At 44.1% G+C, this 23,945-nt stretch overlaps 1 protein-coding gene across 5 annotated transcripts in view; it reads right to left on the bottom strand.

Moving 5' to 3' along the window:
* pbx4 (pre-B-cell leukemia transcription factor 4) overlaps positions 1-20,846 on the bottom strand; it is a 60,481-nt gene extending 39,635 nt beyond the window's left edge. For 2 of the 5 annotated variants that reach the window (XM_053612246.1, XM_053612248.1), the window contains exons 1-3: positions 19,091-20,822; positions 6,903-7,004; positions 4,113-4,186 (exon numbers count right to left, since the gene is read on the bottom strand). In XM_053612246.1, the coding sequence (XP_053468221.1) occupies positions 4,113-4,186; positions 6,903-7,004; positions 19,091-19,257 (343 nt within the window). In that variant the 5' untranslated portion in view covers positions 19,258-20,822. Of the gene's footprint in view, positions 1-4,112; positions 4,187-6,902; positions 7,005-19,090 lie in introns of all 5 variants that reach the window. The other 3 variants (XM_053612244.1, XM_053612245.1, XM_053612247.1) reach the window with 3 other exon arrangements.
* Positions 20,847-23,945: the final 3,099 nt, after the last annotated feature.

The following is a 23,945-nucleotide window of genomic DNA, read 5'->3' as shown; positions in this document are numbered from 1 at the left end:
TGCAAATATGGAATAAGACAACGGTCTACATTAATTACGCCGCTTCTGTTAGATGACCTGGGGCTTAAAAACTTTTCTCTCTCCCCACCCTGTCTTTAATTTTAGCTTGGAAGATGATGGGACTCGAATGTGCCTCGAGTTACACGTCGTTATCTGTTCGAGCCGAGATGCGTCCGCACACAGCCACCTTCGCGAGTATGACCGTGATAGCTAATCATTTCAATTTTTCTATCAGCTCGCGCTGCAAATACTGGTAATGAACGGGCGGCCTGGGCTCGCCGCGATAACCCGGCTCTCCAAATGAATTCCTGGCTACGGCGCAGGAGGAGAGAGATAACGCGATCAAAAATGACTCAATCTGTGAACAAAAAGTCAGCGTGTTGACAAAGGGAAAGCTGCGAGCAGCCGCTCAGAGATAATACTAAAGGTGTAAAAAAAAAAAAAAAAAAAAAAAAAAAAAAAAAAAAAGGGGGGGGGGGGGGAAGGGTGGAGGGGCGTCAAGATGGAAATAAAAGAACAATGAAAAAACTCTTAACGTCTTTCCATTGTCTTAATCAGCTCCAGAGGAGATTAATTAACAAATCTTTATATATATATATATTTTTTTTTTTTTAAAAATAAAAAAAAATCTCTCACAGGTCACATGGCGCGCTGGAGCACTGCGTTTCCTTAACAATGAGGAGAAGTGCAGGGCTCAGAGGAATTCAACATCCCTTCCCCCAACCGCTCGCCACGCTAGTCCTCCCATCACCCCCGCCATTATCATATCAAAGCCCCCGAGTTCACAGCAAAGTCTCCTCTTTCAGCAGAGAGAGAGAGAGAGGGCGAGAAAGAAAGAAAGAGAGAGAGAGAGAGAGAGAGAGAAATACAGAAAGAGAAACAAAAGAAATAGAGAGAGACAAAGAAGTGAATTTTGAAACCGAGAAATAGTGGAAAGGTGAGACAGAAAGAGAGAGAAAGAGAAAAATATACAGATGGAGGGGGACAGGGAGAGAGAGAGAGAGAGAGAGAGAGAGCGAAAAGAAAGATATACAGAGACAGAGAGAGGGACGGAATGAGAGAGAGAGAGAAAGATACAGAGCAAAAACAAGGGATATACAGAAAGAGATAAACAGAGCGAGACAAAGAGAGAGAGAGAGGGGAGAAGGGGAGGGAGAGAGAGAGAAAGAAGAGTGGACAGAATGAGAGAGAGAAGGATACACAGACAGAGGAAGAGAGAGACAGAGAGACATGCAGAGAGCGGGAAAGAATGAGAGAGAGACAGAAAGAAGAGGCCGGTGAGAGACAAAAAAAAATTGAGAGAGAGAAAGAGAGAGACAGACAGAGAGAGAGAGAGAGAGAGAGAGAGAGAGAGGGAGGGAGGGAGGCAGTGAGGAGGAGAGAGAGTCACATACAGAGAGACAGAAAGAAAGAAAAACAGAGAAAGAGAGAGATTGAGGAGGAGAGAGAGAGAGAGAGAGAGCAAGAGAGAGAAAAAGAAACACATCAGGGCCGACCCGAGCTCAGGCTGCTTTTTATCCCTGCTGTTCATCACACAGAGAAAAAGAAGAAGAAAAAAAAGAACGAGAGAGAGAGAGAGAGAGAGACTCAGAGACATGGATGTGTGAATGTGTGAGCTGAGCAGACAGTGTGAGAGTGTGTGTGTGAGTGTCAGTGTGTGTGAGTGTGAGAGAGAGAGAGTGAGAGAGAGAGAAAGAGAGCGAGAGATGATAAACGTGTCAACAGGAAGTAAAGTAAAGGAGTGTTTATTTCATTCCTCTCTGTCTGAGACTTGGGTCTTTACTCCGTCACCATACAGCCATTCCGCTTACCCCTTAACACTCAAAAGAACTGCAGTCAAGACGTGCATGCGCGCGCGTGTGTGTGTGTGTGTGCGTGCGTGCGTGTTCGTTCTCTCACAGGTCCGCCCTCGGCTGCCGGACTCGATGTGAAAATCAAAGTGAATGACATTAGGTAAATAAGACAGCAGGTTGCCATGGTGACGGGAGGGAAGAGAGAAGGGAGAGGAGAGAAGAGCAGCACCACCACCACCACCCTCCCACCCCTCCTTCACTCCCCCCCCCCCCCCCTTCCCTCCACTTCGACCCGTTTCTTGCATCCAATTAAGCGGGAAAGTGAAGCTGGGTTTATTCACAGATCACCACCGACTGAAGCCCACTCAACCTTTTTCACGCTGTAACTCGAGACCTCGTCCTCGGCCGAAGGGACTGCGCCCAGACTCTCGCGAGGGGGGGAAAAAAAACCAAAGGATAAAAAGATCCTAATGAACACAAAGCGGTGCTAATGATGCGCCTGGCTGCCACCGTTTCAACAGCGCGAAGCAATATCTCGCACCTCAGTGAAAAACGCCTTGAATAAACAAGACAAGGCCGCGCGGCGAAGGCAGCCTCCACTCCAACTCATTAGGCGCGTCACTTTGTGCGGAGAAACGCTACCAGAGCCTTGCGTTTAGTCTGGAAAACACTTCCTTCTACTGAAAGTCAATTAGATCTTAAAAAACCCCAGTGTGTCCTGCTCTAATATATGTGCCATGGCATGGGGAGGAAGAAAAAGAAAAAAATAAATAAATAAATAAAAAGACGTAGCACGCTAGATTGAGATTAAGTGCTCTCAAGCTAGCGACGCGTACTGAAGGCGAGATGATAAATCCTCCATTCTGATTGGTCAGAAGGTTTCTATAACAACCGCAAGACAAGTCACAGGATTATATTAATCCGCTGGCTAACATGTTAGGGTTTCTATAGTAACATCTCGTTTCACAGGGACTCGAGATTAATAATAACCGGGTTAAAAAGCACGCCGTTATTTAACAAAGTATTTCGTCTAAAAGGACGATCTGCTGCTCTGCGGTTTCTCGGGTCACGTGACGAGCTGCGTGTTTCCGTCGTATTAACTTATACGCGAGAGAAAAGAAGAGAGGCCGGCCGGCGAGCGAGCGACTGCGTACAGATGCCGTAACAGGAAACGACTTCAAGTTAAACGCGACCGCGGACGGACAAACCCTCAGCGAGAGGCGTGAGGGAGGAAGCACGTTTCCGGCACGCCGTTATAGGAGAATAATCGACGTCGGGGTGATGACGGCGAACAGTCGTCGACGGTTTGCTGCTGCTGTGCTACCTGTGCGAATGTAATGCATCGGGGTTAACAAAATGGCCGCCTTTATAACGGCATAATAGAGTAAGGGGACGGTTACTTAACACGAGTACAGAATCAAACCCTTGGTGTTGTGCTGTTTTTGGGAGAATAGAAATCAACGACGGCCGAGTGCGACGCGGAGCAGGAACAGGCCGAGGTCATTCACCTCGGGGTTCACAAAATGGCCGCCATTTTAACATTATTACATAGTAAGCTTAACCTCGGTGAGGAATAGAACACGTCCGGGCACGCCGTTACAGGTAAATAACCAACGAAAACACACCGTGATGCGAATCCGAGTTACTGTAACCGTCCTGAAGATGATTATTTTCTGATAACAGAATGTCCCGAGTATTTTATTCCCCTTATACCACAGTGATGACATTTATCGTACTTACACAATTAACAACACACGGTGACGAGAGAAGCTGCAGGTTGATCCCCCCCCCCCTCTCTCTCTCTCTCTCCCTCTCTCTCTCTCTCTCTCTCTCTCTCTCTCTCCCTCCTCAGCACTTTCTGGATGCTTTGTCTTAATTATAGAGCTGCTATAAAACCGTACAGCGTTTTTTCCGAGTATGCAATCAGACACACCTCAACCAATCAGCAGTGACACGCAGCGCTGTAATTACGCACAGCACGCTTTCAGCGTGTTGGGAGGATGTCTCTGTACGCCATGCTCGTGCTTACCCAGAATCCTCCTCTCTGCACAACAACGCAAATACACACATAAACCCATGACTCACTGTTCAAGACGGGGGGGAACGTTCTGAATTCCAGGAAATGTATACGAAAAGAAAGAAAGAAAGAAAGAAAGAGAGAGAGAGAGAGAGAGAGCGCGAGAGAGCACAAAATCTCCGTCTTCGCGTTCCGCATCGAACGGCGTCGCGTCAGAGTTAAAAGTGAAGAGCGAGAGGAAGAGAGAAGGAGGAGAGAATAACGATGAGCCGGAGTGAAGTTGAAAGGACTGAATGACTTACCCGTCTTCTCTTTGATCTCACACAGCACGCTGAAGAGAGCAGGCTTCATTCTGTGGCAGTTCAACGCGTGTTTTCTGCAAAGAGTGGGGAAAAAAAATAAATAAAAGAAAAGAAAAGAAAAAAAAAATAAATAAAATGAAAGAACAGAGAAGAGAGAGACAGTCAGTACGACTTTGTTGAAAATGTGTAGGGAGGAAGCCGGCGTATACCGGAACGTACATCGTGGCACGTATATAGTGTAGCGTTGTGTAGTATGGAATATTTACACAACGCATCCAGCGCACGTTTCTCAGCTTGCAAAAAAAAAAAAAAAAACGCAAAGGAAATTAATCACAACACCACACGTGACTAAACGGGACGATGCACAAATGAGTCACAAAAACACAATGAGTTTTCGTACATTATTAATATAAATGTGACAAGCCGGAGAGCTTTTTAAAGCGACCTCGGTTGCCTGTAACGGAGATATTGAGGGTGCTGAAGCGGTCCTCCATGCCTCTCCACAGCTAAATGAGTTGTTAAATGAAGCATAGCCCTAATTTGTCTGGAGAGAAAAGCTGTTGAAGAAGCAGCAGCAGCGGCAGCAGCATCATCATCTCCCCCTCCAGCGCTACTTCCCACCTCCCCTTTACACCCCGACACCGGACTGGCTTTAGAGCAGACAACACACGAAAACGCCACGCTTTTCACTCCGCCGCTGAAGTGTGGTCCTGTCACTACACGTCACGTCAGCCTGACGAGTCCTGGACGCTGGAGAGCCGATCTCAAGACCTTCCGGACATGATTACGAAGATAAAACTACAAAAAATAAATAAATAAATAAATAAAAAATCATCATCCATGAAAACATGCACCAGTGCAGACGTTTAGGAAGTTGAACAGAAACATGAATTTACACAAACAAACAGTGGATAAAATTTGTTTTGGAGAAAGGCTACAGAGAGTAATAAGATGGCCGCCGCTTTAACACTATTACACAGCGACATCGCTAACGGAGATCGACGTGAGTAAGGGATAAAACACTCGGAGGCATGCTGTTATAGGAAAACGATCAACAACGGGGTCAGGCGATGCAGCCTGACGTGTCGTGGGGTGACTGTTATTTTGTTAACGGTGCAAACTGCAACATTATCAAACCTACCAAAGCGATTATATTTAGGGGTCCAAGCACCGACGTCAACTCGGTCAACAGCTCTGTTGTGAAAATCCAGAAAACTCGACGGCTCCGAAAGAAACGTCATTTGGAATCCGAAGGACCCCGTGGAGCTGATTTTTAGAGTTAGAAACGGGTTCGAGGCTACAAACAGACTGAGCACACACCAACCCTTGTGTCCTGAAGACGGCTTTACCTCTGACGCTGTAGACTCCTTCCACGAACGTTAAACAGACGTCTCCTTATAGGAAACGTCGCCGTATCAACAAGCTGTACGAGGAGCTACGGGTCCATATGAAGTGGCTGTTACCATGGAAACAGGAACGAGCGCGTTAAAGTCAACCCGAGCTGCCGTTAGTAAAGGAAACGAACCGACGAGTTCCGACCAATCAGAATCAAGAAGCTACGAAAAAAAATATATTAAAAGATTCGACATCATAAAGGAAGGAATTGCTCGACGATCTCGGTCAGCTACGATTATAAAAGTACTTCCAATATCGCAGAAAAGCGTATCGCGAGCTGATACTATATATGGTCGTATCGCTCTGTCCTACTTCAATCTGAAAGGGTGTTGACTTTCACAATAATAATAATAAAAATGGTTCCTGAACAACACTCGCGGGTTAAACGCGTTGACCCGCCGAGATCTGCACACCGCACTCAGAGTTAGCGTCTACGTGTGTGTACACGCTGAAAGTGCTGAAGCCCACCGCCGTCTCGGTCTCACAACACGTTTGCTTTAGTTAACACGATGAACTGAAAGGACTGCGAAGTGACACGACGGTCGCTCACTTCATCCGCGTACGGCAGTCCCGAACAAAAGGCTAAACGAATTCATCCTCTTTAAAAGAAATGATCTACACGGCGAATAAATACATCACACAGATTGCTTTCTGGAAAGAACCAGGCCTAAGGGCTAGAGGCATGCGAATAACCTAATAACCTTTGACACCTCGCACTTAGATTAGCCCGCGAGTGCATCACGCGCTGCCAGAAATAACCCCTGCTAATTAGCGTTCTCGTTTATATATATATATATATATATATATATATTTATTTTAAAAACGTCTTTTTTTTCTATTCCCCGCTGTTGAGAAGAAGAAGTAGGTGATGCATTCAGGGTTTAATACAGCAACAGGATGAAACACGGATGGGATGGAAGGAAAAAAAATTAAATAAAATAATAATAATAATAAAAAAAAAAAAAGAGACTCGTTCAAGTCTGTAGGCATTACGGAGAAGATTATTTAAGTCGCATTTTCAGGGTTATACACCAGATATGAGATGTGACACGTCTGAAATAAGAGTAGTCTAAAATAAAAATGGTTACGGCTAATACTGACGTTAATCTAAAAGCTTTCCTACAGATGAAGGATTAGAGAAGATAAAACATTGCAGAGAGCTAAAATCTGAGAAATAATGTAAGGTATAAGTCTTCTATCTACTCCTAGTTCTATACAGTGTTAAACATGTGTGTGTGTGTGGGTATATAGATTTATATAGTTATAAATCCAGGACTAACTCCAAGCGTGTCCTGGTTTTCTTTCCCCGAGTGAGAGGGAGGTATGATGAGGAGGAGGAGGAGGGGAGGAAGTGGAGGTGCAGGGGGGAGGTTTCTCATGCAGTCCTGTACTGACCTGTGTTGGAAGTCGAGCGGCAGGGTGCATTCCCCCCCTGCCGCGCTCCCCCCGGCTCCCCCTGCCTGTGTGGGGTCGCCTCGTCCCTCCTCTGGCCAGCATCTGGACACACGGCACAGGGGGAAAGGTTGAGGGCAGCCAGCGGAGAGCGCCAGCACTGGCGTCGCCTCCCGCCTCCCCGGTTACATCCCGACTCAACCCCAGACCCGGCCCGAAACGTTCGGAGAGCCGAAAAGAAAGCGGACCTCCTCCGTGCATCTTTTACGCTCGTGTTTCCGGCGTGACTCGGACTCGCCGCTCTCCGAACGACACGTGCAACCGACCTCGGGTAAATCTCGGAACCGAACGGTTTTAGAAACGCAAAAGAAACGAAAAGAAAAGAACTGAAAAGACAGAATGACCTCTAGCGCAGTGGGCCCATATACAGGAAGTGACCTGTTCATGACGTGTGAACGATTTTCCTGAAGATGCGAGCTGCGAGAACTGCCGATCGACTCGTAACTCATATTTGGGAACCCGGGATGGTCTCCTTAACCCCGAGGAGTTCAGCAAGTGGCAACAAATTGACATGGCCGCTCAGAGTATCGACAGTAAACACGCTAGCACGTCTTACCTTTACATGCTGTACGTACGCTTGTGATATCTAGAACGCTGACTAGCTTAGAAACACCAACATCGAGACGCCTAGTGACGCCCAGTGCCCCCCCCCACGACCCCCCACGACCCCCCACCCAGCAGCAGCAAAATCGGGCATTTTAACCTTCTGCCCAATGAACGAATCGAGTTTTACGCGTGTTTTCACTTCTTTTGCTTTCTGATTCGTTTACTTGTGCGCATGGAGAAAAACGGCGCACGAAACAAGACAGATTTGACGCGACACCGTAATAAAATAAAACCCTTTCCAATTCACGTGTCGTAATGAGAATATAAATAAATAAATAAATAAATAAATAAATAAATAAGAGTTCTGAAGCTTCATAGAAATACCTATACGCTTAACGTTCCTCAGCAGGAAAATCATTTGGTAAACCTTCCTCTTAAATAAATGAAGCAAGTCAAGAAAGGGCCTGCTTCACCCCCCCCCCACCCCCCACCCCCCCAGGACACATTATCTGAGACTCTGAACCAGCTTGTATCTGTTCAACGGTGTCGCAATCGCACGAGACGAATCGTCGTGTTCCTCAGCTTTTAGAAAAAGAAAAGAAAGGGGGGGGAAAAAGGAGCAGAGAGCTGGTGAACTTGCTAAATCCCCCCGGCTTATATCAACATCGGGACATTCCAAGTGAGTTACGTCTCGTGTAAACCCGAGCCAGTTTCTTTCGCTTCGCTCGTGTTTAAAAAAAAAAAAAAAAAAAAAAACCCCACAGTGAACAGACTAACTCGCCGTGTAGCAGCTCGGAGTTTTGCTAATAATCCTGAACTGTGCACGATAGCAAGTAGTTAGAGTACGTTTTAACACCTGGGCTACGTCTCGTCTTACTGTTACACACACATACACACATACACATACACACACACACACACACACAATACTGAGGAATTAGTTCAGCGTTTTCAGCTGAAATCCATCAGCAGGAGAGATGAAGTGAGAGAGAGAGAGAGAGAGAGAGAGAGAGAGAGAGACAGAGAGAGAAAGAGAGAGTGAGAGAGAAAGGGAGAGAGAAAATGGGAGAGAGAGAAAGAAAAAAGAGAATAAGAAAGTGTGAGAGAGCACGAGAGAGTGAAAGAGAGTGAGAGCGAGAAAGAGAAAGAGTGAGAGAGTGAGAGCGAGGGAGAGAGAGAGAAAGAGTGAGAGAGTGAGAAAGACAGAGTGAGAAAGAGACAGAGTGAGAAAGAGTGAGAGAGAAAGAGTGAGAGAGAGTGAGAGCGAGAAAGAGCGCGAGAGAGAGAAAGAGAGAGTGAGAGAGAAAGGGAGAGAGAAAATGGGAGAGAGAGAAAGAAAAAAGAGAATAAGAAAGTGTGAGAGAGCACGAGAGAGAGTGAAAGAGAGTGAGAGCAAGAAAGAGAAAGAGTGAGAGAGAGTGAGAGCGAGAAAGAGAGCGAGGGAGAGAGAGAGAAAGAGTGAGAGAAAGAGAGTGAGAAAGACAGAGTGAGAAAGAGAGAGTGAGAAAGAGACAGAGTGAGAAAGAGTGAGAGAGAAAGAGTGAGAGAGAGCGCGAGAGAGAGAAAGAGTGAGAGAGTGAGAGAGCGAGAAAGAGCGCGAGAGAGAGAAAGAGAGAGTGAGAGAAAGGGAGAGAGAAAATGGGAGAGAGAGAAAGAAAAAAGAGAATAAGAAAGTGTGAGAGAGCACGAGAGAGAGTGAAAGAGAGTGAGAGCGAGAAAGAGAAAGAGTGAGAGAGTGAGAGCGAGAAAGAGAGCGAGGGAGAGAGAGAGAAAGAGTGAGAGAGAAAGAGAGTGAGAAAGACAGAGTGAGAAAGAGAGAGTGAGAAAGAGTGAGAGAGAGTGAGAGCGAGAAAGAGCGCGAGAGAGAGAAAGAGTGAGAGCGTGAGAGAGCGAGAAAGAGTGAGAAAGAGTGAGAGAGAGAAAGCGAAAGAGTGAGAAAGAGAGAGCGAAAGAGACAGAGCGAGAAAGAGAGAGAGCGAGAAAGAGAGAGAGAGAGAGAAAGAGAGAGTGAGAAAGAGAGAAAGAGAGAGAGAAAGAGAGAGTGAGAAAGAGAGAAAGAGAGAGAGAAAGAGAGAGTGAGAAAGAGAGAAAGAGAGAGAGAAAGAGAGAGTGAGAAAGAGAGAAAGAGAGAGAGAAAGAGTGAGTGAGGGAGAGAGAGTGAGGGAGAGAGAGATTCGGATGCAGCCTGAAAACTAAAATGGTGCACGCGCTGTGTGAAAAGCGTGTGAAAAGCGTGTGAAAAACGTGTGTAAAGCGTGTGAAAAGCGTGTGTAAAGCGATTCCGATCTTTGCCGTAATAAATAAAATAAATGCATCACGTGATAGATTTTACACTTCCGTGTTACAAGCTCCATCACGTCAGTGGTTTAAAACACTGAAATAATCCCTGAAGAGTTTTAAACCAGCCGTCAGTACTCGGTATCTCTTCATCCATCGTCATGACGATTTCGGCTCACTTTATCGCCTTCCCGTGCAAACGATATTTAATTACATCGCAGCCGCGAGTATGGACTCGCGACGTCACGGTCGCATTCGGGTCATCAAAACATTTCCCGCCGGGTCGCGTCACCGAACCCGGTGTGTTCCTGGGGCTGTACGATACGACCACGAGATGATCTCCACACCGGGATTAACTGCGTCCGATACACTTCTCCGAGATATCGGAGGGATCATAAGATCTCTTACATAAACGGGCTGTCGATTTGATCTTTGATCGCTCGAATCGAACCACCCTTTCCAATCGTCTCCAAAAAACAAGGAGATATTTATAATCTAACCCTATACATTCTGTGATGTTATGAATCGATTGGACTATAAATAGCTACACTGATTACAGAAAGGAAATTAGCTGGCTTGTTTGGCGTCGCACGCCCCCACATCCCCCCTCCCAAAACCCATCCTTGTTTGTATGCAGGCGCTATCGACAGGTTCTGACCTGCACCGAGACGTTTTTCCCTTTAAAACCGTCGTCAGTGTCGATTTATTTTTGTGTGCGTGTGTGTGAGAGAAAGTGCTCCGAGCTGACGCGCGCTTCTCTTTATTATCCTGCCGAGAGGAGATCCGACAGCTCGGATTTGCTCGTTAGGTCGTTTCGAACGTATAGAAACGCTGCCGATGCACCAAGCGAGTTCGCAGAAAGCCCCAGCGAGCTCAAGAGCACGACGTGTTTGAAGGAACGCCGAAAACACGTACGTTAAATCTGACGATGGTGAAATATCCGTGCTACGTTTAGCGAGTCCGGTGACGATCTGTTTGGTCGGTGTTGCACTTGGCGGGTCGCGCTGACGTCACGACGGGGTTTAGTCGAACGATTCTACCGGATTTTCCCGATAGCGATATGTAAGTCGGGCGGGACCGACCTGCCGATAACCGACGACTCGACCGATTCGTTTTTAAAACTGATACTGAATGAAAACACAAAGCACTCAAAGTGAAATACTGCTGAACTTAAAAAATAAAAAATAAACAGCACTGACTGCACCGTCAAAATGTACGGAACGGTTTCTAGATGAAATAAATATTCATATATCTTACCTATTAATGAATATAAAAGTAAATAAAAAGATACACGTCCAAACCGAACAGAAAAGTAACACTTCAAATAACAAATCAGAATAAAGACGTCCAAAAACAATCAAAAAACACTTCGAATAACACGACGAAATCAGTCGGCGATAAGTTTCGCCTCTAGAGGCCGCTCTCGTACCACGTAATAACGACGGCGGACCCTTCTCAGCCGCTCCCGCGACCGGGGGAAAAACCGACCCGTGTGGATTTTTGTCGATAAACCGCTAGTTCCAACGATCGAACAAACTGCTGGACTCCAAGTCCCACAATGCAATGCGTCGCTGAGCTAGGTAGCGAGCTCTACACACCGACAGCGAGATCATCGTCAAACGCTGAAGGGGTTGGAAGCTGATCTGGTTGAGCGGCGTGGATAAGAGATAAGAGAGCTGGAAAACAGGCAAAAAGGTTAAAGCGCCGCCGCATTGCTCTCTCTCCAAGGAGAGATACATTTCCAGTAGCGGCATTATCAGCAGGGAGTCGAACGGCATTGTGGGTAACCTCGGAAAACGTTAACGAAAGAAAGAAGGAAAAAGAAAAAAAACTAATCTCGCATCCCACTGAAGATCACGCGTTAATTATAAATACTGACGTTCGCCGTGTGTGTGCGTGTGTGTGCGTGTGTGTGTGTGTGTGTGTGTGTGTGTGTGTGTGTGTGTGTGTGTGTGTGTGTGTCAGAATCGGGTTTAATTAGAATTCATTTCACTTTAAACTTAAAATATTCTGCGCGTGACAAAAACCCACCAGCCCATTAAAAAAAAAAAAAAAAGAAAAAAAAAAAAGCGTGTAACATAGAGCTCTAAGTGACACTTCGAAATTAAAAATGATGGACGCGTGCGATGCATTATGGATGACGCAACAGTTCATTAAACCACTCTGATGACAACGTAGCAACACAAAGGAAGGCTTGTTAGAGCGGTATCCGAGGCGTGTTTTAAAAATCACCGATCCTATTTTTAACAGGAAACACAACACAACGCCAACAGGAGAACCGCGAGCGTGGGCCGATACCCGATACTAATCCGATACAGACTTCCTCTTAGTAACCGAGTCTCTGGCAGAGAGTTATGCAAAACATTACGAGCGAGTCGCATCACGCCTGCAGACAACGCGGCCTTTGTTCGTTTTAAAATAACATTCTTTATGCTCTAAAAGCAATAACGCAACAGCTGGGGCTAAAAAAGGTACGCCGTGTCTGAGCCGGGACGCCGTACTCGTACTCGTCCGTGTTTGGGACGGAAGCTCGGGTTGGAAGCTAAATCGAGCCGGTAAATAAATAAATAAACAAAAATTGAATTTCTTCGAAAGAAAGAAAAACGTTGAGTCCGGAAACACCAGAAAATCAAGTACCTCCGCTGACTTCCAAGGATTCCTCAGAGTAGGGCTGGGTGATTTGACAAAAATATCATATCACGATACCTGAAAGCGGTTGTACGACGTACGATACCCGATATACGGTACAACTCGGCCAAGGTTAAAACTGTAAACGTTATCATATGATATCGACGATATCTTGTATAAACGCGCGCATCGCGGTATAAGAATTATTTTCACGATATCATCGTACCGTAAAATCGCCCAGCCCTGGCTGCGAGTGATAAAGCTACGCCGATCACCAGTCCTCGAACCGCTTCTACATCTAGAACGAGTCAAAGCTTATCCATCTTATGTTTTGTTTCCTCAGACGCCTAACTGACGTCTAACAGGGGTAGTGGAGTTATCCTGACGCCTGTACGAAACGGTACGTAACGTACGCGCGCTCGGACGCCGACCGCCGTCCGAACCGCACACGAGCGACCAAACCGTGCGGCGACGGTCCGTCTGAACAGGAAGTGGCCCCGCGTTTTTAAGAAACCCCTTTAACACACCGCTCGACCGTAGACCGTGCGCCGTCCTCCCTCCATCTCATTAATAGAAACTCGATTTTGCGACCAGCTGCTCTCGTGCACACATTATAGGAGAATTGATTGCACGCCGCACACAATGAAAAGGATGAACACCAGGGAGGGAGGGACGAGGAGGAAGGGGGAGAGAGAGAGAGGGGGGTGGGGACGGGGGTCGAAAAAGAAGCGAATTAATTAAGAGAACCAGGTGGTCAAACGGTTTGGTGAAGAGGAAGAGAGAAAAGGGGGGGGGACGCGAGCTAATGACGCATAGCAGAGCAGCCGTGATCCTTCAGTGATTTAAAAGAAAAAAAGAGCATCACGAAGGGGGGGGGGGGGGAGAAAAGCTAGAGGCTACGTCCGCGTATGTACTAAAGAGTGTGTCAAATTAACGTTGATCCAAAAATTGCGTACTATTGAGCGAAATCGCTTCTTTTTGTCCTCTGTTTTCATTACAATAGAGACACGTGAGGCGGTCATGCTTACAGTAACGGAGCCAAATCCGCCACTGCCGAGTTATGCAAAACGTCACAGCCGCGAAACGCGAAAAAAAAAACCCCCCCCCGTCAAAAACCCAGTCCCGATCTGTCGCCCGAGGCCGCTCGGTGAACCCCTAACACTACGCACACGTATCCGGAAGTGAACGTTAACGCTACTTTAACATCAGTACAATATCAGACTGCATCGTTTTAGACAGGGTCGGAGTGTTTCTGTTCCATCTGAGCCCGAACCTCCAAAACGATCGTACGTGGGTGACTCAGGGGCTTCAAAATAAATAAATGAGAGAGAGGAAAAGACTCTGGGCGCCAAAACTTTTACAGTGTATACCTGCAACCGCCTCGTCGTTGGAGATTGGTGACATGTTTCAGACTGAAGAGGCGGTTGCGGGCGCCAAAACTTTTACAGCTACCGAACCCACGACGGCGTTTAATCCACACGTTAGACGATCCGTTCGCCGTCGTATTTGCGAGCCGTAGCCGAGGACCGAGAACCTGATCCCGGATACGCGCTCGTACGAGCCGCGGGGTTTCCCACGATCCCGAAAAAAACCGACGGAAACACGTCGTGAAAAATAACGCTGCCAAACTTTCCCCGCCTCCAAAACGTCCTGCATTACTTCAGGCTTTTGAATAATACGAACGGTATTCTGCCAAGCTAACGCAGCGTTACTGACAAACATCTGCCTCGATACGAGGGCGCTAAAACTTTTACGACTTCTAAACCCACTGTCCTGACATTAAGCGTCGAGATCCTGTAACTCGCCATGAAGAAACCATCCGCTCACTGCAGCGTTAGCAACCGCTAGCACCCTGAAGTGTTTTATTCCTCGTATTCGCAGGACGTCCTGCTTTTTTTATCCGTTTCTAGCTACGTTGGACGTTGTAACGTGCCTGTTATCACTCGTGTTACAGCAGCTATCCCTCAACACCCACTCTTTTTCCTCTTTACGATTTTGAAGACGGTTAAAAATATATATATTTTTTAAAAAAGCGCAGCTTGTCATGTTACCAAGAATCAGCGTAACCTCCTCCGTGCTGATCTGCCGTGATGGGAAACTTCCTGGCCGTTACACCGCGCCGACACTGGAGACTCCTTCCAGAAAGACAAAGCCATGACATGTTGATTCTTCGTTCAACGAACAACGACGACTTTCTTGAACTCTGCTTATTATTACCCTTCTGACGCGCAAGTCCCTGTGCGACTTGCTACTATGGAAACGATAACGTCTTAGAACGTGCACGGTTTTTTTTTGAACCGTCAGAGAAAACGAATCGACGGCGTCCGAGCAAGAACCGTAAAAAAAAAACCGCCCGGATGAACCCGGCGCTCTGCCCGTGTAGTTCAGCGGTTCTGACAAACATCGTTCTGAAATTTCGCTCCCAGCGTGACGGCGATGACTTAATTAAGACTCCGTGATTATCTATGCTAATGAGGGAGCAGATTAATCGCGTTCGTTCATCCGCACACACACACACACACACACACACACACACACGGCGCGCGCCGCTCTCGGGATAAACACGCACTTTATAGCGCTTTTACGGCGATGCGTGCGTCGAGACCCTGAAGGAGGAGAGCGAAGTGAAACAGGAGGTTAAGTAACGGTCATTACAGCAGATTAAACCCGTGTAGCGTGACTGAATCCGGAGCGCCGCGGCGTTGCTCGGCCCGCTGGGAAAACTTGTGCAGAGCTGAACTGCTCCATTAAAACTCCTCTGCATGTGACTAATGCGCAACAGATGGATGTTCGCTGTGCAGCGACGTCGGGTCGGGTCGGATCGGATCGGATACTCCTACGAAGCGAGGACTCTCGGTAGCGTCGTTAGCGTTAGCGGCGTGGTCACGGCTCGGCAGCGACGCAGGTATAACACTTTATAACCCTTTATAACAGGTGGAGTATAAACAGCATCGAGCTCACAGCCGTCAGGAGTAGTACTTTTAACTTCTCTAGGGCTCCTGGCTTTTATTCCATCTCTTTAAACTGGACTTCTGAACCCCCTGGAATAAATTATAGAAATAAGCTGGGGGAAAAAAGAACAAGAAAGGAAGCCATGTCGGTTTAATAAATGCAAATGAAAGCTACAGAATTCAGTCGGGGTAAAATATAACGACGTCTCAGCTTCGGCACAGAGAAAAATAACGCATTTCATTTCCTATAAAAATACGAAACGTGCTAAACGGTAAAAAAAAATTGATTTAACTTATAAAATTTCAACTAGAAACGATCATTAAACTTGAACTAATACGTAGACGGAGATTTCCTTTGACATGTTGTTCAATAATTAACAAGAAATGATTGAACCAGTATTTAAAAAGGAGGAAATGTAAACATATAATTTTATTTAAAATTATTTTAAACAAAAATATTTTTATCCAAACGAACTAGTCTTAAAGGAGATATATTTTAACATTTCTTCCTTCTTTCTTTCTTTTAAAATAATGAATATTAAATTATTTAAAAGTGGCAAAATATATATTTTTTATTTCATTAAAATAATACTTCAATACAAATACTTTTTTCTTTTTTAAATTAATACAAAATTCATTCGTTTACATAAACACTAATACATAGTAAGGTTTTTCCCATTCCTTTTTAAAATGTTAATAAAACGTAATTTATTGCGATTCCTAAATAAATAAATAAACAAACAAACAATGCGTGTTAAATGGTTTATTCTTTGTAAATATTAAAGGGTGCATTAGGTAAGATGAGGTGTTTTTTTCAGGGTCAGGTCTCGACAGTTACGAGGGACTCGACGCTTGAATGGTTTGTTGCTCCGCCCCTCAGGACCTACGGCGGCCTGTACAGTCGATAAAATGACTGACAGGACGCGCATCGAAACACAAACGAGCATTCTGGACCAGAAATGTGCTTTCCAGACGGGATTTCTCGCCGATTTAACAGACTCCTGCTGAGACGACGACTCGATCTGTCGTTTTTACAATCACGTTCTACATATCGTCCAGGTTATCGATACAAAACGAGGAATTATATATATATATATATATATATATATATATATATATATATATATATATATATATATATAAAAAGAAAGAAAGAAAGAAAAAACACTTATTGCACCTTTAAGCAGAAGAACCATCAAAGTAAACAGGAGTATCATGCCGAGGTTGTTGTGCTGCTGGTTATCATGCAAGATATCGCATCTAACAGAAATGTCCAAGTATCGAGATAGGACATTTTTGTCGTACCGCCCTCCCTGAAATAAATAAATAAATAAATAAATAAATAAATACAACTTTTAACAGGCTCCTTCACTGACACCGACACCCAAACACACACACCGCTCAATTCACATAAAACAAAAAAACCCAAGCGTTAAGTACCCTCCGGCTAATAAACACGGCTCTCCTGACTTTTCCTTTCTCCTTTCCCCGTGTTCAGATTTCTCACTAATTACACGAGAGGTCATTAACAGCGTCATTAAAACAGAAAGGGTGAAATGGGAGAAGCATTAGCGAGGCAGCGCTGATGTGGAAAATAAGGCAAAAAAAAACAGACCTTAAATGATCCGAGTCTTAGTTTCGACTACGGGACACGTACAACGCTCCTCTACGCCGAATTTCCAGACCTGGGATTTCAATTCCACACTTTTTAAAAAAAAATAAAAACAACTCCCTGAAACGACTCGTTCGCTCTCGTCGCATTTTATTTACGTTTACAAAAACATAAATAAACAACAACAACAAAAAGATTCGATTCTAAGGAGTGCTTCAATTTGTCTTTTAAAAGGTTCTATGCAGAACTTTCCAAAAGGTTCAGGAACCCTTTTGGTTTTAAACCCGAGCAACCCCCCCCCCCGCTCGCATCCCAGACCCCCCCCCCCCATTCCAAACTGAACTCTCTCCTGGGATCAGTAAAGTATTAATCACAGAGCCACGCTGCCTCTTCATCCACACATAAAACCTGAACATCACGAGCATCTCGGGCTGCACGCTCTCGCAAACAGAACGGTTCCCTCAAGGGTTCTTCAGTTTGTTCCTCTGGAGAAACATTAAAATACACACTCAGGACCAAAAAAAAAAAAAAAGTACCTTTAGTTTATCATCTTTTACTGAAGGGAAAAAAAAACAAAAAACAAAACCCCAAGCATGTAGTGAACCTCGAGATCTTTAAAGCTTAAAAACGAATCATCCGGCTTAACTCTGTTTTAAAGGAGCACTATAATCCACATCTCCAGGTGAGAGACGTATATTAAAGGTACAAAGGAAAGGTAGAGTTTAGTACCCTTTCCCCCACCCTCGCCCCCCCCCCTCCCCCTCCTGAGAGTGTATTTATTGCTTTTGAAAATATTACCTTTTACCATCAATGTCACATAATCCAACAGGACACCTTTATAAAGAAAAGTGTACGATCTCATTTACGCAGAACCGAATAAAAACGAAGGAAGACGTTCCAAGTGCCACTTAAACCACTTTCAGACCTCGCGTTACGCTTTCAAGGACAGATCTCTTCACTTTTAAGATCCGACGCCGGTCCTTTATTCGACGCGGTTCCTTATCACTATCTTGAATGCAAACAAACAAAAAACAACAACAACAACAAAAAAAACAGCACCTGTACTGTAAAGGCAGGGATTTCAGATGCAATACAAGAAGTTTCTAGAGAACACACGACGCCTCTGAGGGTGTACAAAAGTTGTTTTACTGAATAATTCGTAAACACGTTTTCATCTCCTACGACCTCTTTATCGTCTTTACGTTTATTTCCCAGAGCATCCTGTTTCCCTGGAAACGTCTCGGACGACGCTCGAACTCTTACTAGGTTTATTATACGTACGTACGGAAGCACACAGGATGGAGAGTAGACAGGGCTGGGCGATATATCCGTATAATATCTATATCGTGATACACGATTACACGATACGCTTCTCGGAGATATCGTCGCTATGGTGATGGGTTTGTTTTTTTTTTTTAAACGGTTCTAACGATCACGAATGGAACGTTATTGAACGGATGGCGTCGTTTTGCGGGTTTTGTCCCCCCTCTCCCAAATTTAATCTTTTGTCTTCGCAGGCGCTAAAGAAAAGTATCGTCAAGGTCAGTTTAACGGATTTTTCTTTGTTTTAATGCTCTTTCGCCGGACCGTGCGTCAGCCGGATTACACCTCGTGATTAAGCGTGTCGAAACGTCGTCATAAGTATCGTGATTCGATATTTCCGTCATATCGCCCGGCCCTGATCGAGACTCCCGCTTTCCGACCCGATGTGCATCCTGTCTGGAATTTCCCACCCGGGATTAATAAGTGTGTTATCTGATGTCATCTCATCTGATCTGATCTGATCTGATCTCACCTTATCTTATCCAATCGTACTAAAGAGGGTTTGCTTTCCAGAAAAGTTTTCAAGAGGAAACACTTAACGCTGGAGGAAAATCTCGTGAAAACCTCGCTCGTTTTCTTTGCAAGTGATTTACGATGAAAAATAAATAATAATAATAATAATAATAATAATAATTTCCATTAAGTCAAATCCTGGTTATAAAGTGCATCAGGGTTTACAGGCGGTTACAGATTACAGTCAAATGTGCTCCTTCCTGTGCAAATCAGACATTTCCATATTTCCATCACTTTTCTTTTCTTTTTTTTGTTGTTAATAAAGAAATAAAAAGAAATACCTGGCTTGGGCCTCATCCAGGCTTTCATCAGTGATGGCCATGATCTGCTGCAGGATGTCCCCGATGTCCTGCTGCTTCCGGACCGGATCCGGGTCATTCGGGTCGCCCTGACCGAGTCCTCCGAGCCCGGTTAGTCCCGACAGCATGCGGGTCTGATGATCATCCATGCTTTCAGGCTTTCAAAATAAAAAATACAAGCTCCCAAATCGCAAAACCAAATGATATCTAGTGCTAAGAGACTGGGATGTAGTTAGGTGCCCGAGTGGGAGATCATGTACCGCGGCTGCGTAAAAACAAAACAGAAAAGAAAAGGGAAAAAAAAGAAAGAAAAAAAACCGACTGCACCTTTAATACTATTTAAAACACTCTGAAAATGTTAGAATAAGAGTTAATGTTTGTTTTGTTTAAACTGGATGTGAAATGTATTTCCACAAGCAAAGCGTTAAACTAAACAAACAAAAGGAATTAATAAACACCGATTGACTCTAGTAAGTGCTCCGGATAGGGAACGCAGCATCGTTCGGGTTTTTTTTTTCCTTTTTTTTTTTTAAATATATATATATGTATATATTATATTTTAAATGTTTTCAATTTGTCCCGATTAAAATGCGACGAGTTTAAAAGTTAAACGGTGCAACATTTGATTGTTGTTTGTTCTTTAAAAAAAAATAGAAAGGAAAATAGTTACGAAATGAAAAGGGGGGAAAAACGAGTATTTGGAGAAGAGAGAGGAAAAAAAGAATAATGAAGCAGCGTTCACTTTCTGCAAACGCGCAACGGTTACGGAGCGTTTAATAATATCTACAATAGTGTACGGGGGGACCCAAAAACAACGGAGAAATAACGCAGCACAGGATAGTTTTCGGTGTATTCCGAGTTCACTAAAAGCAGATCTGATTTCTCTAACCCCCCCTGTTCTGGCTTTTTTTTCTCTCTTTAGCAACAAAGCTAACTAGCGAACTAGCATTGTAGCCAAACTAGCCAGCAACACAACAGAAATCATGCAGCCTACAGCCGAAACGGAGCAGAGCACAGCAGAGAGGAGCTAAAGCTAGCGCTGGTGTGTTGCTCGTACAACGTGTGTACGTGAAACATTTATAAAAAAAATAAAAATAAAAATTTTTAGGTTGAAAATGTAACGCGAACCGCGGTAAACATGCTGAGCTCCATCCAAGTGAAGTGGCCAGTCGGTTGCTTGCCCCGAAAAAGCCTTTTCGCTCTGCTACACTCGCTCAGCCCTTTCGCTAGGGCTGCCAGGGTTGCCAGATTCTCCACAATATCCCTCTTCTTTCAAAGCAGCAGAATTCTTGCAACACAGTCTTAAGAATTGGGACGAAATGACTGCTTGTATTTCTACGCGTCCCTAAAAACGTCGACGTGAAGTTAACTCCTCATGTAATATTTCCTTTTTAACGTAGTTCCAAGGATATATCGCGCGAGGAGTCGAGCGCAATCTGGCAACGCGGTGGGTTGGCTACGTCACGGCGGAGGCTGGAGTAATGGCTGGAGCCTCTAGGGGCAGAGTGGTCACTCTCATTCACATCCACACTCATCACTCGGAGTGATTAATAAAAAAACAAAATTTACATGGCACTCCTAACAAATTACAAAGGAAAAAGGAATCATCTTAGATCAGCTGCGTCACTTCACATCATTCATTCTGATTTAGCTTTTTTTTTTCCTTTTCCTTTTCTTTGGCTCCTGACATGGCACATGGTTAAACACTAAACTGTTCTCAGTGGATGTTGGAGAACAGCCTAGTGCAGTTTTTTGGGGTTGAAAAAAAGTGAAATGTACCACTATTCATCTACAGTATCTATCTACAAGTAAAATAAATAAGTTAATAAATGGGATAATATAACAAAAAAGAGGCACAAAAGACAAGAAAAGAAGAAGACAGAAAGATTAGGCTACTGTACTTCTTTTTATACTGGTACTGGTATGTGTGCACTTGTGTGGAAAGCTGTGTCTGACTGTTATATTTGAGTCATTTTACCCAGTTTAAACGGATTGTTTTTATCCTACATCGTTTCTGGCTTGGGAAAAAAAACAGTCAAATGATCACTGTTTAAGTAGAAATTGATCTCTGGGAGGGGAAAAAAGGAAAAAAACAAAAAGACCAAAATAAATAAATGAAAGGGAAGAAAAGCAGGAAAATATATATACTTTGGCTGGGTCGAATAAAACTGCAAAGATAAAATGTATTTTTCCATCCTCTATCGTTTCTGTGTGGGAGTAAATGTAGAATATGAAATTCTACTTACCAACATATAACCACAATTTATTTCTAATTAACTTTTTTTTAAAAAATGAATAAATAAAATGGTAAACTTTACAGAAAAATAGATCAGTGTCGGTTACAAAGGGCTAAAAAGGATTAAATGTATGTTGTTGTTTGTTTTATATATATTTTATATGTATGGTTTTTTATTATACTCCTGAAGAAAGACGAGGAAACATTATATTTTATTATTATATTTCTGTAAAAGCATTTTTTAAAAACAAAATCAGGATCTCGAACATCGAAATCAAGACACCCGTGAGACCACTCGATCAGCATGTTGTACCTCAAAAGATTAACACATAAAATATACTTCGAAAGCATGCACGTTAAGACGTATTTGCGTCACGTTGAGAGAAAAAAAAAGGGTGCGTAAACTTTTGAAAGGATCTTATATTGATCTTTTTTTTTTTTGTCAGTTACTCATAACCTTTAACATGCGAGGTTTGAGCATTCGTGCTTCTCTGGAGCAAGAAGGAACGTCTGTAGGAACCTAACACGCTGAATGACCCGAGAGGCCTCGTGTCAATTCGTCTTGAGGGTGTACAAACTTTTACACTCCGCCGTGGAGCTCTGGAGCTGATGTTTTACAGTCTCGGTCCGATTTTGAAACTCGTTCAGGACCTAGGCGAAGTTAAACTGTCCGGTTTCTACATGAAAGAGAGAAGTAGAAAGATGATCAAATTTTTAAAAAAAAATAAAAAAAATTCTTAAGAAAATGCACGAAGAAGAAGAAGAAGAGAGAGGGAAAAAAAAAACCTGAAGAGACTCAAGTTGTTAATAAGAAAAAATAAATAAATAAACAAACAAACAAACAAACAAACAAACAACACACATTGCAATGGCATTACTGGTTTAAAGACTGAACCGCAGCACATTTCTGGCCATTGTGATCAGATTACATTGAAACTTGGTACTTCAAAAATCTTATTGTGTTCTGCAAAAATAAATAAATAAATAAAACCATAAAGAGTTTGTGTTGTTGAATTCTTTCCAGCTCTTTCATGAACACAGAACAAAAAAAAAAAAATGGTGAGTGCAGATTAAAAATCAAGCGCTACACTTATTTTTCTGCAATGTTGTGGCATCAAAAGAGAGACACCCAGAATATCAGGAGATCAACCGTCTCCTGGACTATGACAGAAACGGGAGCCGGGGAGATGTCCGAGCAGGAGAACAGGACAAACCCGGCCGTGGTTTCTGCTGACGCTCGGCACATCTCTCTCCTGCAATCTACAGCTAATCAATCTGAGAAGAGGGCCGAGGATGAGAGCGAGCGAATGAACCACAACATGAACTCATTATCACACCACTGCTCTTAACACACACACACACACACACACGAGATAAAGTTTGGGGTCGTGTTTACTTATTCTCTCTCTCTCTCTCTCTCCTACTAGTTTCTGCAATGAGTTTTCCCCTCATTGTCATTCCAAGCACTGTTTAAAGGAATACTCCAGCATTGTTTCAACCTCATCTTAAATGACTGCAGGTGCAGCGTACGTGTGATCTCTACACAGGAGAATTTCTACACAAGAGCAGAAATCCTGCAGATAATGACTTGGTTTTTTTTTGGGGTTTTTTTTTTTGGGGGGGGGGGGGGGGGGTTGGTGTTGTAACGAGCTCATCAGTCAAATGAAATCTGTGTGAAATCCAAATCCGTAGGCCTATATCGGTCTCTCCAGGATTTCTCTCCAGGAAAATGAACAAAGAAAGAAAGAAAGAAAGAAAGAAAGAAAGAGAACTTTCGCAATATTCAGAGGAGCTTGCAACGATCAATTCTTTAATTAGCGTGGATTCGGGCCGAGACGCGGCATGTGACGTCATCACGACGCACGTTCAGCCAAAGCCCTTTTCGATTCGCGTGCGTCGAACACGGGTACAGCTACAAGGTCTCGTTTACTAACTAACAAACAAACATCGCTGCGAAAGACCAAAACAACATCGTGCGAATGTGATTTCGACGATTCTAGTAGCTTTCCGCTAAAGAAAAAAAAATAAAATAAATTCACATCGCAAATTCGGGAACATCACACAAAAAAGTCCACGGAGTCTTGTACAGACTGATTATTTGTTCTTCCAAAATGTAAATAGTTGTTGTTTTGCGTTACCAGTGCGTGACCAGTGCGTTACCCTCCCCTCCCCGCCTTCCTTCACGGGTTCCAGTTTCAATCCTAACCTCGAATTACTAGCCTATCTGTGCGGACGGTAATTTCCAGTGTTCTCCGCGTGTCCGCCCGGGTTTCCTCCCACTTACTAAAGACTCTCCATTAAGTGGCGACACTAATTTAGCCCCTAGGTGTGAATATGCGGTGTGTACGGTGATGAACATCCAGGATGTTTTCCTGCATCGCACCCACGACCCTAACCAGGATAAAGCGCTTAATGAAGATGAATGGATGAACAGCTTTGCAAAGATTTTCTCTCATATGTCTGCCTCATCTTCATCAACAACAGCTTCATTATGGGAATGTAAATTAAAAACTAAATTGTTATTTCGTCTTCTGGGAAACGTGTAAATATCTTACGCAGCTTCTGAAGGGCGGTACTAAATGGAGCGGGGGGAAAAAAACA

Source organism: Ictalurus furcatus, chromosome 24, assembly GCF_023375685.1.
Source record: "Ictalurus furcatus strain D&B chromosome 24, Billie_1.0, whole genome shotgun sequence".
In the NCBI taxonomy this organism is placed as follows: Eukaryota; Metazoa; Chordata; class Actinopteri; order Siluriformes; family Ictaluridae; genus Ictalurus; species Ictalurus furcatus.
This window is presented reverse-complemented; position numbering and strand designations above follow the sequence as displayed.